The following is a 15,837-nucleotide window of genomic DNA, read 5'->3' on the forward strand; positions in this document are numbered from 1 at the left end:
TCAAAACAATTTTATTATCTGAATTACGCTTTTCTAAATCTAGGAAATTATGATAGAGTTAATTTACTTGTAAATTTAAATAAGTTATAGGTACTAAAAATAAGTTTTTAAATAGCACAGGGAAACACTTCAGGTATAGTGGATTCAAGAAACTTGACATTGCTTCTTAAAGGTCAAAAAGATTGCAATATTCTTTGAAGATGATTTACATTTGTTAGGAGGTCTGTTACTTAAATTTTTAGTGCTAGAAAGCTAAACTTTTAAAAAATTAACAATAAATAATTCAGAATAAGAAACATATAATATGTGTTTACCTTAGGCAAACAATAGAACTTTTTTGCTAATGGAACAGATGTCATAGAAAATTTGCAGTCTTTAGGAAATACACAGAAAACTTGATTTATCTGAAAAGGAGAATCTAGCCCTTAATCCCTTCTTATTTCTTGACACTGGCAAAAATAAATGACAATTTATGTTAAATGGGGTTTTAGTTTAGTGGCTGCTAAAACAAAACCAAAACCATGCAGTGGGTTGTCTTAAACAATGGGAATTTATTGGCTTATGGTTTTGAAGCTAGGAGAAGTCCCAAAACAAGACATCGTCAAGGTGGTGCTTTCTCCCGGAAGACTGTGGCATTCTGGGGCTGGGTGCCAGAGATCCTTGGTTCTTGGCTTTTTTTTTTGTCACGTGGCAATGCACATGGCTGGCTCTGGTGGCTTCTTCCTTCTTTTCCAGGGTTCTTTGACTTTCAGCTTCTTACTATGACTTTCTCTCTCTGTGTCTGAATTTCATTCTGCTTGTAAAGGGGTGTGGTAATAGGATGAAGGCCCATCCTGTTTCATTTGGGCCACACCTTAACTGAAGTAACCTCATCGAAAGGTCTATTTACAGGGGGTTCACACCCACACAAATGGGTTAAGTTAAAGAACATTTTTTTCTGAGGTATATAGCTCCAAGCCACCACACTGGGAAATAAATATTTTAAATGGATATACCTTACCACTTATGTATATTTTTAGGTGACATTGAAATAAGGATGAGAATAATCTGGTGATTTTATGTAGTCAGAAGTTGTTTTTTTAGTACTTTTTTGTCCCACTCCCTCTATCCTAATTAGCTCAAATTTTGAAGCATTGATTGCCTCTTGGATTAGTAAATTTGGTTTTCATTCTTATTTTCATGTTTAATTGTACTTATTTTTCTTATAGATCCTTTTTTTCTGTGAAGCCGCCTCTATGAGGTAAATACATTAGTGATAAATCACTTGGCCAGGTTTCTTTGAAAATACTATGGTTTAGTGAAGAAGACAGTGGATTAAGAGTTAAAAGATTTGGGGTTTAGTTTTTTTTTTTTTTTTTTTTTTTCAATTGTGGAAACATATATACAGCCTAAATCTTTCCATTCTAACCCCTCCCTAGCATTCCATTAGTGGGATTAATCACATTCAGAATGTTGCAATGCTATCACCTTCCCACCATCCATTACTAGAAATTTCCCTTCACCCCAAACAGAAACCCTATGCTCATTTCTTAACTCCCCATTGCCCCTTCCCCCACTTCTCGTAACCCGTACTCTACTTTTAATCTCTGTGGTCATATTCTCTGATACTTTCTTTGTGTTTATGATGGGTCTTAAATTTAACCTCTTAAATCTATAACAATCTTGTTTTTCTTTGATACCAACTTATCTTCAATAGGACACATAAATTATGTTCCTATACTCCTCCATTCCCCCACCTTTATGTAGTTCTTGTCAAAAATTACGTATTTTACATTGAGTCCGAAACCACTGATTTATCCTTACAGTTTATGTATTTTAGATCCTGTGGGAAGTAAATAGTGGAGTTACAAATCAAAAATACAGTAGTATTGGTATTTATATTTACCATATGATCTTTACTGGAAATCTTTATTTCTTCATGTGGTTTCAGTCAATTGTTTAGTGTCCCTTCCTTGCAGCCTACTCTTTTCCCTTTAGCATTTCTTATAGGACTGATCTACTGAAGTCCCTCAGCTTTTGATTATCTGGGAATGTTTCCATCTCCCTCTAATTTTTACCCTCCAGGTGTTTGTGAATTTTCTAGGTCTCTGATGGTTATTGACTTCTGTTTGTATTCCATTGTGGTCAGAGACTGTGCTTTGAATAAATTCAATTTTTAAAAAAAATTTATTGAGGCTTGTTTTATGTCCCAGCATATGGTCTATTCTGGAGAAAGATCTGTGATCACTAGAGAAGAATGTGTGTCCTGGTGATTTGGGATGTAATGTTCTATATATGTCTGTTAAATTTCTCTATATATCTCTCTCCTTTCTTTGTTTCTCTGTCTGTAGGGCTCCCTTTAGTATATGAAGTAGGGCAGGTCTTTTATTAGCAAACTCTCTCAGCATTTGTTTGTCTGTGAAAAATTTAAGCTCTGCCTCAAATTTGAAGGAGAGTTTTGCTGGGTAAAGTATTCTTGGTTGGAAATTTTTCTCTCTCAGAATTTTAAATATGTCATGCCACTCCCTTATCACCTTTATGGTGGCCGCTGAGTAGTCACTACTTAGTCTTACATTGTTTCCTTTGTATGTGGTGAATTGCTTTTCTCTTGCTGCTTTCAGAACTTGCTCCTTCTCTTCAGTATTTGAGAGTCTGATCAGAATATGTCTTGGAGTGGGTTTATTTGGATTTATTCTATTTGGAGTTCACTGAGTATTTATGCTTTGTGTATTTATATTGTGTAGAAGGTTTGGGAAGTTTTCCTGAACAATTTCTTTGAATACTCTTTCTAGACCTTTACCCTTCTCTTCCCCTTCTGGGACACCAATGAGTCTTAAATTTGGACGTTTTATTTTTTCTGTCATATCCCTGAGATCCATTTTGATTTTTTTAATTTTTTCCCCATTCTTTCTTTTGTTCATTCATTTTCTGTTCTGTGGTCCTCGAGGATGCTGGGTCGTTGTTCAAGTTCCTCTAATCTTGTATTATGAGTATCCAGAGTCTTTTTAATTTGGCCAACAGTTTCTTTTATTTCTATAAGATCTTCTATTTTTTTATTTACTCTTGCAATTTCTTTATGCTCTTCTAAGGTTTTCTTTATGTCCTTTATATCCTGTGCCATGCTCTCATTGTTTGTCTTTAGTTCTTTGATTAATTGCGCCAACTACTGTGTGTCTTCTGATCTTTTGATTTGGGTGTTTGGGTTTTGGTTCTCCATATCATCTGGTTTAACATATGCTTTAAGACTTTCTGTTGTTTTTGGCCTCTTGGCATTTGCTTTACTTGATAGGGTTCTTTCAGGATATAAAAAATACTTATCTCTAATTTGTCAGATCTGTAGCTTGGTGGTGTACACTTTCTCTAACTAACCAGCAGATGGTGTCCGTGAATTCCCCTCAAGTCAGTTCTCCCCAACTTTGTCTTTGTGGTGTGTTGGGATCTGATTCTTGTGGGGTTCAATTGGTGCACTAAGTTTGGGTGTGTTGTTGGTGCTGTCCACCCTGAATGTGGGGCGTGTGTCTGTGTGGTTAGGGAGGCAGGGCAGCTTTAATAATCAAACCTCCCAGGTGTTCCCAGAGATTTAAGGCTGTTGCAAGAGTCTAAGCCTTTATTTCAGTCTTGCCACAGGTTGTCTCTGCTGCTGACCCGCAAGTCCTTGGTATTGGCGTGGGGTCCCTGGGATTTCCAAGCAGGTCCCCCTTCTCAGCCATGCTCTTTGAGGACCTCTGCTGAGGGAAGGTTGTGCCTTGTCACAAGTGTGCACCGGCCCTCCAGGGAAACTCTGGGCCACTGGGCCATGCAGGGGCATTCCTGTTCTGCTGTAAAGATGGTTGAATGGGGTGTGTTAATTTTCCCCTTTCTGCATAGCTCTGCCTTCCCAGCTCCGGGACAGTTAGCTGTGGGTGCACTAAAGGCCACTGTCCACAGCCGATATTGTGGTGTGTGCGCAGTGCTGCGGCAAACACTCCCCGTCACTCTGGGACCCTTGGCACAGCTCTGGGCTATAGCTTTGGCCTGGGGCGGGAGCGTCCCCAGCCTGCCGGGGAGAAGGCTGCAAGGGGCGTGGTTTCTTTCTCCTTTTGGCTGCCCTCTGCCCCCCTGGCCCTGAAACAATCAGCAGCGGGCTGTCCTCCATGCCAGACAGCGAAATGTTGGCACAGTCTGCTCCTGCTGTGCTTCACTACGTGGTTCTCACTGTTGTAACCGCAGCCGCTCCCAGATTTTTTTTTTTTTTTTTTTTGAAAAGAACTAGTCTGTCTCCAAATGCCAACCCACAGTTTCCCCACACTGCAGTGCGCCCGCTGGGCTCTCAGCCGGCTCACTCACTCGTTTCAAAATTCAGACTCCCGGTTTCACCAAATGCATGGTCCCTGTGGATTTAGTAGATCTTGTCCGGCTAGTGCATCGCTGGAACTGGTGTTCTGGGTCACTTTCTGGCTGTTATCTAGTATTTTTCACGGAGGTTTGTTTTTACCCTGTCTCACCTAGCTGCCATCTTAGGTTTTCTCTGGGTTTAGTTTTGATTTTGCCCTTTTAGCTAGCTATTTCACGTTTAACATCTCTGTGCCTCAGTATGCAGATCTGTAAAATAGAAGGACATTGATCTGAATTATAATTTTCCAGATTGTATTCTACAAGATACTGGCTCATTGAGATAAACTAATAGGTTCCATGATCAAATAAATTGGAGAAATGCTGCATATTATATTCTTCTTTCAAAGATTGACACTGTACATTAAACAAAGGAACCTGTTGAGCACAGCTTTACCAAAACTGATTTGATTATTAAATTCTCCCCTCCCTCCCATTTTGGATACCACCTATTAACATCTCACAGAACTGAATGAGCAGAGTTTGGGAGATGCTGGTGTAGATAATTAAAGTCCTATTTAGCTATATAATATGGCAATAGCTAGTATGTTACTAGTTTGAATACCTAGTAGTGAGCAAGAAATTAAGAACAATTGTCTTTTTAAAGGTGCAGAATGAGTGACATCATTGAAAATATTTTGATGACTTCCAACTTTGTCAATCAAGGCAATGTCTACACTAAGGAGTAATGAAACTATATTATAATAGTCCCCATTGTGCCCTCTGTGTTTTAACTACTAGAAAAAGTGCTATTGAAAGATACAGGATCCTTTTAAGTCCTACAATTTATTTATTTTTCATCAGTTAAAAATCTTTTTGCAGGTAGCCTTCAAAATATTTTAATATAGCAAAATAATATGCATAGTTGCGCTAGTTGAAGGAAAGGAAAAACTCTTTTAAAGAGTTAAATAAGGTGTTCACAGTTTTATGCAGATTGTTTAGTTTTGATTCAAAGAGCCACTTCTTTTTTCTGATCCTTGACATTTTGTGCTGTTGGTTAATAACCAATTTATTGGCAATAAACCAATAAACCATGTAACCAATAAACCAGAAATATATCTAATTTTTTAAAATTCTGTGTGTGTACATATACATCTCAACTCATATTGGAGGGTTAGCTTTCCCAACTCTTTGCAATACCATTTCATCAAACACCTCCCGAGGGTACTATTCCTGTTATATTCCACATAAATGGGACTCCTTCAAAAATACAGTGAGAATGGTGCTCCCTAAAGTTGGGTGATGCTATGACCCTTGATTGATTTATGCAAGGCTTTCTCCTTCTCTGTGGGATTATAATGTTTTCTTCTTGTACTTCCTGAATTTCAGATGTCAAATATAACAAATGTCAGAGATTTTCTAATCATAATGTGGGCTTTCTCTTTCAAAGCATTTCTTCTCTTAGTTCACAGATGTGCTTCCTCAAACATTTGTGAAAGGAATTTAGTACCTAGGAAATTGTTCCTGGGAGTGTGTTATACTTGTGAAATTCATCTGTAAGTGCATACATGAGCTCATACACCCTTTCCCACACAGATCCTCCCCGCAACAACATGTGTAAGCACTTGGCTAGTTTCAGTTTGATAACTGCCCATGTTTAGTCTTCATTTATAATGTATTTAGCTCACCATTAGCATATTGGCAAATTGATTTTCACTAAATTAGATTTTGGTTAATTTATCATTTAGTGACTTGATTTTTGACTAAACTGGACAGAAGCCATTTGAGATTGTGAATTATCTTCCCAGAATAATTTGAAAGTACGTATGGCTAATAGAATCTCTAGGACTCTTGATGTTCAGGACACCCTTAGCCAGAAGTTAGTATTATGAGAATTTTAGAGGGGAAATAATACTTAGAATAATGTTCATTTTCAGATAATAGTTTTTTGTTTTTTTTTTTAATCTTCATTTTATTGAGATATCAGATATTAGTTTTATGATTAGGGAATAGAATCACATTTTCTCTCAACTCTTAATGATTAGAATTTTATAAATATGCTTATAAGAATGTATATGTTACTTCAATATGGACTTAACTTTTATAATAAGCTCAAAATTTAAAATACACTTCTAATGCTGATATTTTAGTGGCTTGTTAAATTATACTGCATAAGTTGTTAGTCATCTCAGATTTTACTGCATCAAGTTAATGATATTCTCCGTATTTAGATTAAAAAATATAATTTCTGTTGCAGATGACTTAATAGGGAAATACAGAAATGAACAAATAAATATTTCCCAGTGTAGAATGTAATGTAACCCTAGAAAAAGGAATAAATCAGGTTAACTAGATTTATTCACTAGATTTTGGCAAATATAGATTCTAATTTTAGCATCTTAATCTGGTTATATGAATTTTCTTGGGCAGGGAGGCATAGGAATAAAACTTAAAAAGACTTTTACTGGGTTGTTTTTGTGATTAATTCTGGTACACTGTTGGCCAAAATAATTCTGATTAATAAAAATTTTGAAGACTTATCAAATGGGTTTACTCTCTCGTCTATTTTGGGTCTTTCTATAGCTCTGGTGATCCCTATCCACATATGCTTACTAATATTAGCAAGCATGTACAGGTATTTTTTCCTTCTCTAGAGTGTCTTGGAGAATTATGAATTCTGGCTTTTCCCAGTAGCTTAGTACATTTTTTAAGTTCTTAATCCAAATTGCTTATAGGTAGATTGCTTTGAGACAAGTTGCTTCTCGGTTGGATTTTTGCCAAACTAAAGAAAAATACATTTGGAAAAGGAGAGTTGTATGTTCTCTCTGAGAGAGATTTTATTTTCTGGTTAATGTTTTTGTTACCAACTTCAACTTATTTAGTTTAATTATAAGTACGCTATCCCCCTTTTTTGGTGTCTTTTAATTGCAACTGTAGTTGGGGGATCTTCCCCCTATTTGGTTATAGTAACCATGATTTTGCCTTTTGAAGAATCTTTCTCTGATTCTGGTTCCTCAGGAATTGAGTTCCTGCTTCTTCCTTGTCCCCAAGTCCTTGCAAGGATGGAGCCACTGAATCTAAGTGTAATGGCTAGATCATCATTCCCTACATTTGCTATGTGTTTGGATCTTCTTTTGCCCCATTAGCTTCCCCATATTTATATCATAGTAATTATCTGTTAAGATATAAGATAAACCATACAGCTTCCATTACTAATAGATGACATACTATTATAGTTATATGAGCTAATGAATTCATAAGAAATTAGCTATTGTGTTGTTATTGGATGCTGTGACTAAAATGTGCACTGGAGAAATACAATTTTATTGTTAAAATTTGGCATCAAGTGGTCAGAGTTTCATTTCCATACCTATTTTTACTTCTTGATGAAAATTTTCAGTTATCCTGATGGACAAATGCATTTTTCCTTTTTTCTTTTATCACAAGACAATATATAATCTTTTAGAGGATTTATAGTTATACCAGATTTGATAGGAAAATAGCATTTTAAATTAAAACCTTTACACAATTGTCACTCTTCAGTGAAATTTTCTTTAGATAGATATCAAAATAAGCAGGATTTTTTGATCTAATAACATTTTTATTTCATTTTAGGCCATCATACAAAGTAATCCCCACATTCTAAATTAAAATATCCCACCTCCTAACCACTGGCATTTATTTCTGTTATCTTACACCTGTTTATGAATGGCCTGGATACAGAAATGTGCTCAGACTTGCTCCCACCAAACCTCTCATAAGTCATATTTGAAAACATTTTGTGTGTGTTCTTAGTCAGTTAAAAATATGTAGCAAGATAAAAAGTGGTAGATTGTACAGAAAGCTAAATTGACTGAAAGAGAGTTTGGAACTAGATGTGAAAAAGAGAACATATCATGGGAAACAGGACTAAATTATCTTTTGTAAAAAAAATTAAATGAAATTCACAATAAGGCTACAGATAATAAGGCTTTTTGTTACCTCCTTATGTGAATATATTTCTGTTTTGGGCTGATATGTTAAGCTTCTAAAACTGCATATTAGAAAGGTATACACTGCATTATGTATTAATATGATGGCTTAGATATTGACTTCCTTTAATACACACAGAAGAGTTTTATAATTATATTCTTTTAAATAAGCAATTTTATTGCTGTGTCTCTGCCTTTAGACATTGGGAGAAATTTATTTACAGTCTAAATAATAAAACTGAGTCACAGCCTTAAGTCATTTTAAGTCATTGTTTCTAATATGGTAAGCCACTAAAGGTATAATTTTTAATTTGATCTGAGTTTCTTGATTGTTTTTTTAAATGCTCAGGTTGTTTACATGTCATGGAGATTTTGTTTTGTTTTGTTTTTAAATATAGCAATGCCATAATATAAAACTTCTCGAAAAGCATAGTGGGGAAAGCCAAATTGATCTTCCATGACCCATTTATCTTTTATTTGTTATTCTTTGAAACTTTTTTTGGTCTATATTGTCATACTAATGTTGATTATTAATTTCTTTCCCACAGCATGGATTTGTGGTATCATTTCTATCACTGTCATTAGCCTGCTTTCCTTGCTAGGCGTGATCTTGGTTCCTATCATTAACCAAGGATGCTTCAAATTCCTTCTCACATTCCTTGTTGCACTAGCTGTAGGAACAATGAGTGGAGATGCCCTTCTTCATCTACTGCCCCATGTAAGAAATCTTTTTAATCTTTAAAAAAATTAAAGATAAGGATATTTAAGCTTAAAGCGTTCTTCATTAGAATGAAGTTCTGGTACATGCTACAATATGGATGAACCTTAAATATTATCCTAAGTGAAAATAAGTCAGAAACAAAAGGACAAATGTTAGATGATTTCACTTACATGAAATATCTATAATCAGGAGACAGAAAGTAGATGAAAGGGTTACCAGGGGCTGGGAGGACAGGGGAATGGGGAGTTATTGCTTAATGGGTATGTGATTTCTGTTTGGGGAGATGAAAATGGTTTAGTAATGGAAGATAATAGCATGATATTATAAAAGAAATTAATGCAACTCAGTGTACACCTAAAAATGGTTAAAATGGCAATGTTACACAAAGAGAAGAGAATGTACAGGGGAAAAAATTCAGTGAATTATCTTTTTTTTCTGTGTGGTATATCAAGAAAGCTGTTAGAAGAAATTTTAAGTGGTCTTGTAATAATTGTGCCATAGGCATTTTTATCTCAGCAGGAATAAGTGGACATATTCAGTTAATTATTTTAGGCTTTTTGCTGTTTACATATAGGCATTTATCTTTTCACCTGGATTACCTTTTGTTTTCTTCTGCTTGGGGATACTTCTAATGATATGATCACAAGCCCATGCTAGGCCTGATAAGAGTAGTTGAAGTGGAAACAGTATTTAAATGCCAGTTGACTTATTTATTTTTTTCTTAAGAAGGATTAATTAAACATAGCTGTTACCTTTTTGACTGGTCTTGCCGTCTTTGGGAGGTTTAGAAACTACTTCTGTGGACCACTAGCAAATGAGGAAAGAAGGCAAAAAAACTTGCAAGGAAGGAAAATACTATTAAGTTTGTGAAAGTTACTATTGTGAAACCTTCAAGTTTTACGATGTTAAAAAAAATAGCTTAATTATTTGTGCATGCATTTTTTTTTGATTTTTTTTTTTTATTAAATTCAGTTTTATTGAAATACATTCACACACCATACAATCATCCATGGTATACAATCCAGCATGCATTTATTTTTGTTAACGCTTTAAAATGTAGAAAATTACACACTTATTTAAGAATTTATTCTTGCTAATGTCCCACAGTATATGTAGAGATAGCATCTCATCACCTTGAAATAATTTAGAAAAATCTTATAAAAATAAAATCAGTTTAAGAAAGAGATTATAGGGAGTCATAAATGGTGACCTGCTGATGAATTAATATGTTTGTTTGTGGTTTTGTTTATTTTTACTAAATACTAAGTATTTAATTTGGTCATGTTCACCCCAATTTACAAAAGCGTGCCACTCCCTATTGTCTTACTGCTGGCTTGATTCTCTCACTATAATATGTATCTTACCCTTCTAATTATTTAAGAGTTACCATGAAATACTGTACTTTCCAGGCCACTGAGTAAAGCAAATTAAATGGAAGAATACTTATCTTTAAATAAAACAATATCTAGAGAAGCCCCTTAAAAGCTTGAAAGGTATTTCTCCTGTGTCCTTTAGGAGATTATAATCTCAGTTTTAAAATAGCATTTGAATACTTGTTTAAAATCTTTTCATATTCTTTAATAGTCTCAGGGTGGGCATGATCACAGTCATCAACATGCACATGGACATGGACATGGACATTCTCACGGACATGAGTCAAAGAAGTTTTTGGAAGAATATGATGCTGTATTGAAAGGACTTGTTGCTCTTGGAGGCATTTATTTGCTATTTATCATTGAACACTGCATTAGAATGTTTAAGCACTACAAACAACAAAGAGTACGTATTTTTTTAATTCTTTATTTCAGTTTGAAATGTAAAACTCAAAGCAAGAGCCGTCTTTCTCTGGTCATATGCTTTTCTTAATTGTGGGGTTGATGTTTATTAAATCTATCTTTTAATAAGTAATCTATCTTTTAAAAAATCAGCAAAATCTTTGATGTTTGCCATTTTGTTACTACATTTATGTTGACATTTATAATCAAGATATAACAGTCTCAGTTTCAGTTGCTTTGTATTGCATCTTATCTAAGTGACTTAAATTATGTGGAAAAAATCTGTTGGCCAATTTATGTCCATTAAAAATGCAAAAATGTATAAAAATTATTGCCTAAAAAATGTCTTTTTAGGTAATATTTTCAAATATGAATGGTTTTCATTGAAATATCTTTTAGTGAAAATGTTTTCACTCAGCACATTTTTTAAATCAGAAATGCCTTGCCAAAGGTAGAAGTACTAAAGGAAAGAAATCAGATTAAGGGAGCTTTCTGTAAGAGAATATGAAATGAAGGAAATGGTGAGTTTCTCAGGCGCGACAAACTACTTGGGAGATGGTGCTTGAACTATTGATTAAATATCCTAAATGTCATGCAGTTGTCTGTGTTTCGTGTCACATTTAGGAGAAAAAGACAATTGCCTAAAATAATTTTTCCCCCAAGAAAGTAAATGCAAGGCTGCTAACATTGATTATGGTCCATGTCCCTCCCTATTTATATCTGGCTCTAAAACTCAATCTTTACTATATGTTTGTGATGCTAATGCTGATTCAAGATAAGATTAAATTATATTCAGTATATTGTATTTAAGAAAATAAATCTAGAGAACATTTTGAGAAAGTGTTTTAAAAAGGAGAAATAAAAATTCTTAAATTTTGTTAGTTAACTTCAAATATCTTTTTGTCCCCCTCAGGAACTTTGGATAGTCATGCTCATAATATATACAGTCTATGCTTTTTTATTCTTCAAACTTTTTATTTTCAAATATTTTCAAACTTGTAGAACAGTTGAGAAATAATGCAAACCCTATTCAGAAAACTCCAGCATACCCACATTCCCCTAGTTACCCAGATGTACCTAACATGTTGCCACATTTGCCATATCATTCTATCCATCTGTTAATCCATCAATCTGTTCATCTCCCTACCTACTTGACTGTCTCTCTGATTATTAATCTGTTTTCTGAATGTTTGAAAATAGATTGTATACATCATGCTCCTTGAACATTTAATAATTCCATGTAAATTTCCTAAGAACAAGAATATTCATTTATGGAATCACCTTAAGTGTGGTTACCAAGTCAAGAACTTCAACAGTGATATAAAGCTTATAGTCTATATTCCAATTTTTCATATGTCCCAGTAATGTCCATTTTGAGATTTTTCTCCTCCGTTATTAGATATCCCATCGAGGATCACATATTGCCCTTAATTGTCATTGTCTCTTTAGTTACTCTTTTTTTTTTTGAAATTGTGGATACATCCATACAACATAAACTTTCCCATCTAAACTACACCCAAGCATACCTTTAAGTGGGATTAATCACATTTGCAATGTTGCAGTACCCTCACCACCATCCATTACTAGCACTTTCCTATCAGTCAAACAGAAGCCTTACACCCATTATGCCCAAATTCCCCATTCCTCTTGCCCCTAGTAAACTGCATTGTACTTTCTGTGTCTATGAGTTTGTGTATTCATTGACATTTTCTTTGTAATTAATGTGAGGCTTTATCATCCTAAAATTTGTAACTCTCATTTGGTTTGATTCCAACTTAATTTTAATAGCATATACAAACTCTATTCCTGTATTCTTCCATCTCCCTGCCTTTTCTTGACAAAAACTAGGTATTTATACATTATGAATCCAAGATCATTGATTTATCATTACGTTTTATGCATTAGCCTTTTAGATCCTGTAGGGAGTAAAAAGTGGAGTCACAAACCAAAAAATACAATAGCACTGGCATTTATATTTACCCATGTTGTTACCTTTACTGGAGATCTTTATTTCTTCATGTGGCTTTATTTATTGTCTAGTGTCCTTTCCTTTCAATGTGCAGAACTCCCTTTGACATTTCTTGTAGGGCTAGTCTAGTAGCAGTGAAGCCTTCAGTTTTTGTTTGGGAATGTCGTAATCTCTCCCTCATTTTTGAAAGATGTTTTGCTGGACAAAGAATTCTTGCTTGGCAAGTTTTTCCTTTCAGAACTCTAAATATGTCATCCCACTGCCTTTTTGCCTCCATGGTTTCTAATGAGAAATTGGCACTTAATCTTATTGATACTCCCTTATAAATGACACATTCTTTTTTGTGGCTTTCTGAATTTTCTCTATCTCTGGCATCTGACAGGTTAATTATAATATGTTGCAGTGTGAATCTGTTTGGGTTTATCCTGTTTGGAGCCTTCTGTGTTGAGTGTCTTAGATGTTTATTCATGACTTTTGCTAAATTTGGGAAGTTTTCAGCCATAATTTCTTCAAGTATTCTCTCTGCCCCTTTCTCTCTTCTCCTTCTGGGATTCCTACAATGCATATATTCTTATGCTTGATGGTATTCCACAGGTTCCTCAGAACCTGCTCACTTTTCTTCATTCTTTTTTTCTTTCTGCTCCTCAGATTGGATGATTTCAATAGTCTTTTATCTTCAGTTTCACTGATTTCACAGGTTTATCTTCAGTTTCTCTTCTACCAGCTCCAATCTATGGTTGAATCAGCTGCATTTGGGTCATTTTCATAATTTCTGTCTTCATTAATATGTTCTTTATGTTCGTCTGTTGTTTCCATAATGTCCTTTGGTTCTTTGTCCACGTTTTCTTTTAGCTCTTTGAGCATATTTAGGACCTTTTTTAAAAGTCTTTGTTGGTATATCCCAGATCTGGTTGTCCCCACTGATGGTTTCTAATGCTTTACTCTTCTTTGCATAGGCCATCACTTCTTGTTTCTTTGTGTGTTTTGTCATCTTTTGTTAAAACCCAGACATTTTGAGATTTTAATGTTCTTTCTGGCATTTAGACTCTTGAGATGTCTATTCCTTAAGCTTGTATCTAGATAATGTTATGACAGAGCTTTCCTTGAATGCCAGGAGCTAACAAAAAAAAAAAAAAAAAAGAGAGATAGAAAGAAAATACTTTTCCCAACTTTGCAGGTTGGGCTGAACAAGTGTTCTCCTTCAGAGCTTAGCCACCTAATCAGTTTAGAGAATAGCCTGAGGCAAAAGTGTAGTATCCTTCTAGTCCTTTCTGTGCATCTTGCTCTGGGCATGTACATGTGGCCCTAGGGATTCCCCCATTCACAGAGATTTGAATGTCCCCTCTTCCCTGAGAAATGGCATTCGCTCACTGTCCCAGGCACTGCACTATGTCCCACAGCCAGCAAACTTTGCCCCAGGCAGCTATGATTTGACTCTTCTACAGTTTTCTGTACGAGAGCTCTGTGAGCTTCCTTCTACATACGAGCATCCTATGTACATCTCACCTGGGACGGTTAGCCTGTAATGAGTATCCTGTTTAAGTCCTTCAGGGTACCACTAGACAGGATGGCCCAGACATACATATTGCCATATGGTTACCTGCTCCCTCTGGAACTAGGACCTGGGACCTGCAACTGGGAACGTGGGCCTGTTCTGTGCCAAACTAGTGAGGGTGCCAGGGGATCTGGCTGTTTTTAGGTTGCCTTTTTCTTGATTTGGCACTCACCCTGTTACTGTAGTCCTTTAACCATTTTCTGGAGCTTTGAGAAAGATGTTTCTGTCAGCTTTGCTGGTCATTCAAAGCTTCTGTAGAGGTGGAGCCCTGGAGCTTCTTACTCCACCATCTTAATATATAGTCTACACTTAAAATACAATTTAATGCTATTTTTATGTATATATTTTGTTTGTATATATATATGTTTTATATATGTCCCCTTGAGACAAAATATGGTTTGGAACAGAATACTGAACTTGGAATCATACATGTGATTGAAGTTCTTCAGCCACAAACTAGCTATGTGACTATGTTTTTTTGCCCATGACTTCCAGTAGTCACCCACATCCTTGGAAATAAATGATACTACTGGTCTGTATTTTCAATGCCATATTTGGAATAGTGTATTTAATTTTAGTTACCATAATTTAATAAGGACATCATCATATTTGATCGCCTCCAAAGAAGGGGTGATTGAGATGGTGAGCCCTGTGATTGGTAAAAGAAAATAGGAAGATTCAGTTGAGAGAAAAGTGGAAAAGAACTAATAGCACTTGGTTTTTGAAGGATTGAGCAGAAGCTTGAGTGATGAATTAAAAAAAATTTTTTTTTTTATTAGAGAAGTTGTAGATTTACAGAACAATCATGCATAACGTACAAGATTTTCATACATCACCCCACCACCAAATGGTGTGGGACATTTGTTACTATTGATGATAACACTTTTTTATGTTTGTACTATTTTTTTTAACAGAAGTTACCTTTGTTACAAATGAAAAATTATTAAAATATTACTATTAGCTGTAGTCCATAGTTTACATGTGTATTTTTTCCCATATACCACCCTATTAGTAATACCTTGTATTAGTTTTGTCTTTTAGTTTTTATTCTAGTAACATACATGACCTAAAGCTTCCCCTTTTAACCATGTTCACCTATATAATTCAGTGCTATTAGTTACACTCACAATAATGTGCTACCTTCACCACCATCCATTTCCAAATTTTTTCAATCAACCTAAATAAAAATTCTGTACAAATTAAGCATCAAATCCCATCAATTCTTTAACCCTAGTCTATCCTCTGGTGTTCTTTATTCTAGATTCTAATTTTATGAGTTTACTTATTATAATTAGTTCATGTCCTTTTGTGTCTGGCTTTTTTCACTCAGCATAATGTCTTCAAGGTTTATCCATGTTGTTGAATACATCAAGACTTCATTCCATAATAATATTCCATTATATGTATATTCCACATTTTGTTTTCATCAGTTGATGGACACTTCGGTTGCTTCCATCTTTTGGCAAGTGTGAATAATGCCATATGAACATCAGTGTGCAAATGTCTATTAATGTCCCTGCTTTCTGTTCTTCTGGGTATCTAGTAGCAGGACTGCC

General features: G+C 35.0%; 1 protein-coding gene across 3 annotated transcripts in view; it reads left to right on the plus strand.

The window, feature by feature from the left end:
* Positions 1-15,837, plus strand: part of SLC39A10 (solute carrier family 39 member 10) — a 184,673-nt gene that overhangs the window by 130,291 nt on the left and 38,545 nt on the right. For all 3 annotated transcript variants that reach the window (XM_037850660.1, XM_037850661.1, XM_037850662.1), the window contains 2 exons: positions 8,810-8,979; positions 10,567-10,761. In XM_037850660.1, the coding sequence (XP_037706588.1) occupies positions 8,810-8,979; positions 10,567-10,761 (365 nt within the window). The remainder of the gene's footprint in view (positions 1-8,809; positions 8,980-10,566; positions 10,762-15,837) is intronic.

This window comes from Choloepus didactylus, chromosome 9 (genome assembly GCF_015220235.1).
Source record: "Choloepus didactylus isolate mChoDid1 chromosome 9, mChoDid1.pri, whole genome shotgun sequence".
NCBI classification, from domain to species: domain Eukaryota; kingdom Metazoa; phylum Chordata; class Mammalia; order Pilosa; family Megalonychidae; genus Choloepus; species Choloepus didactylus.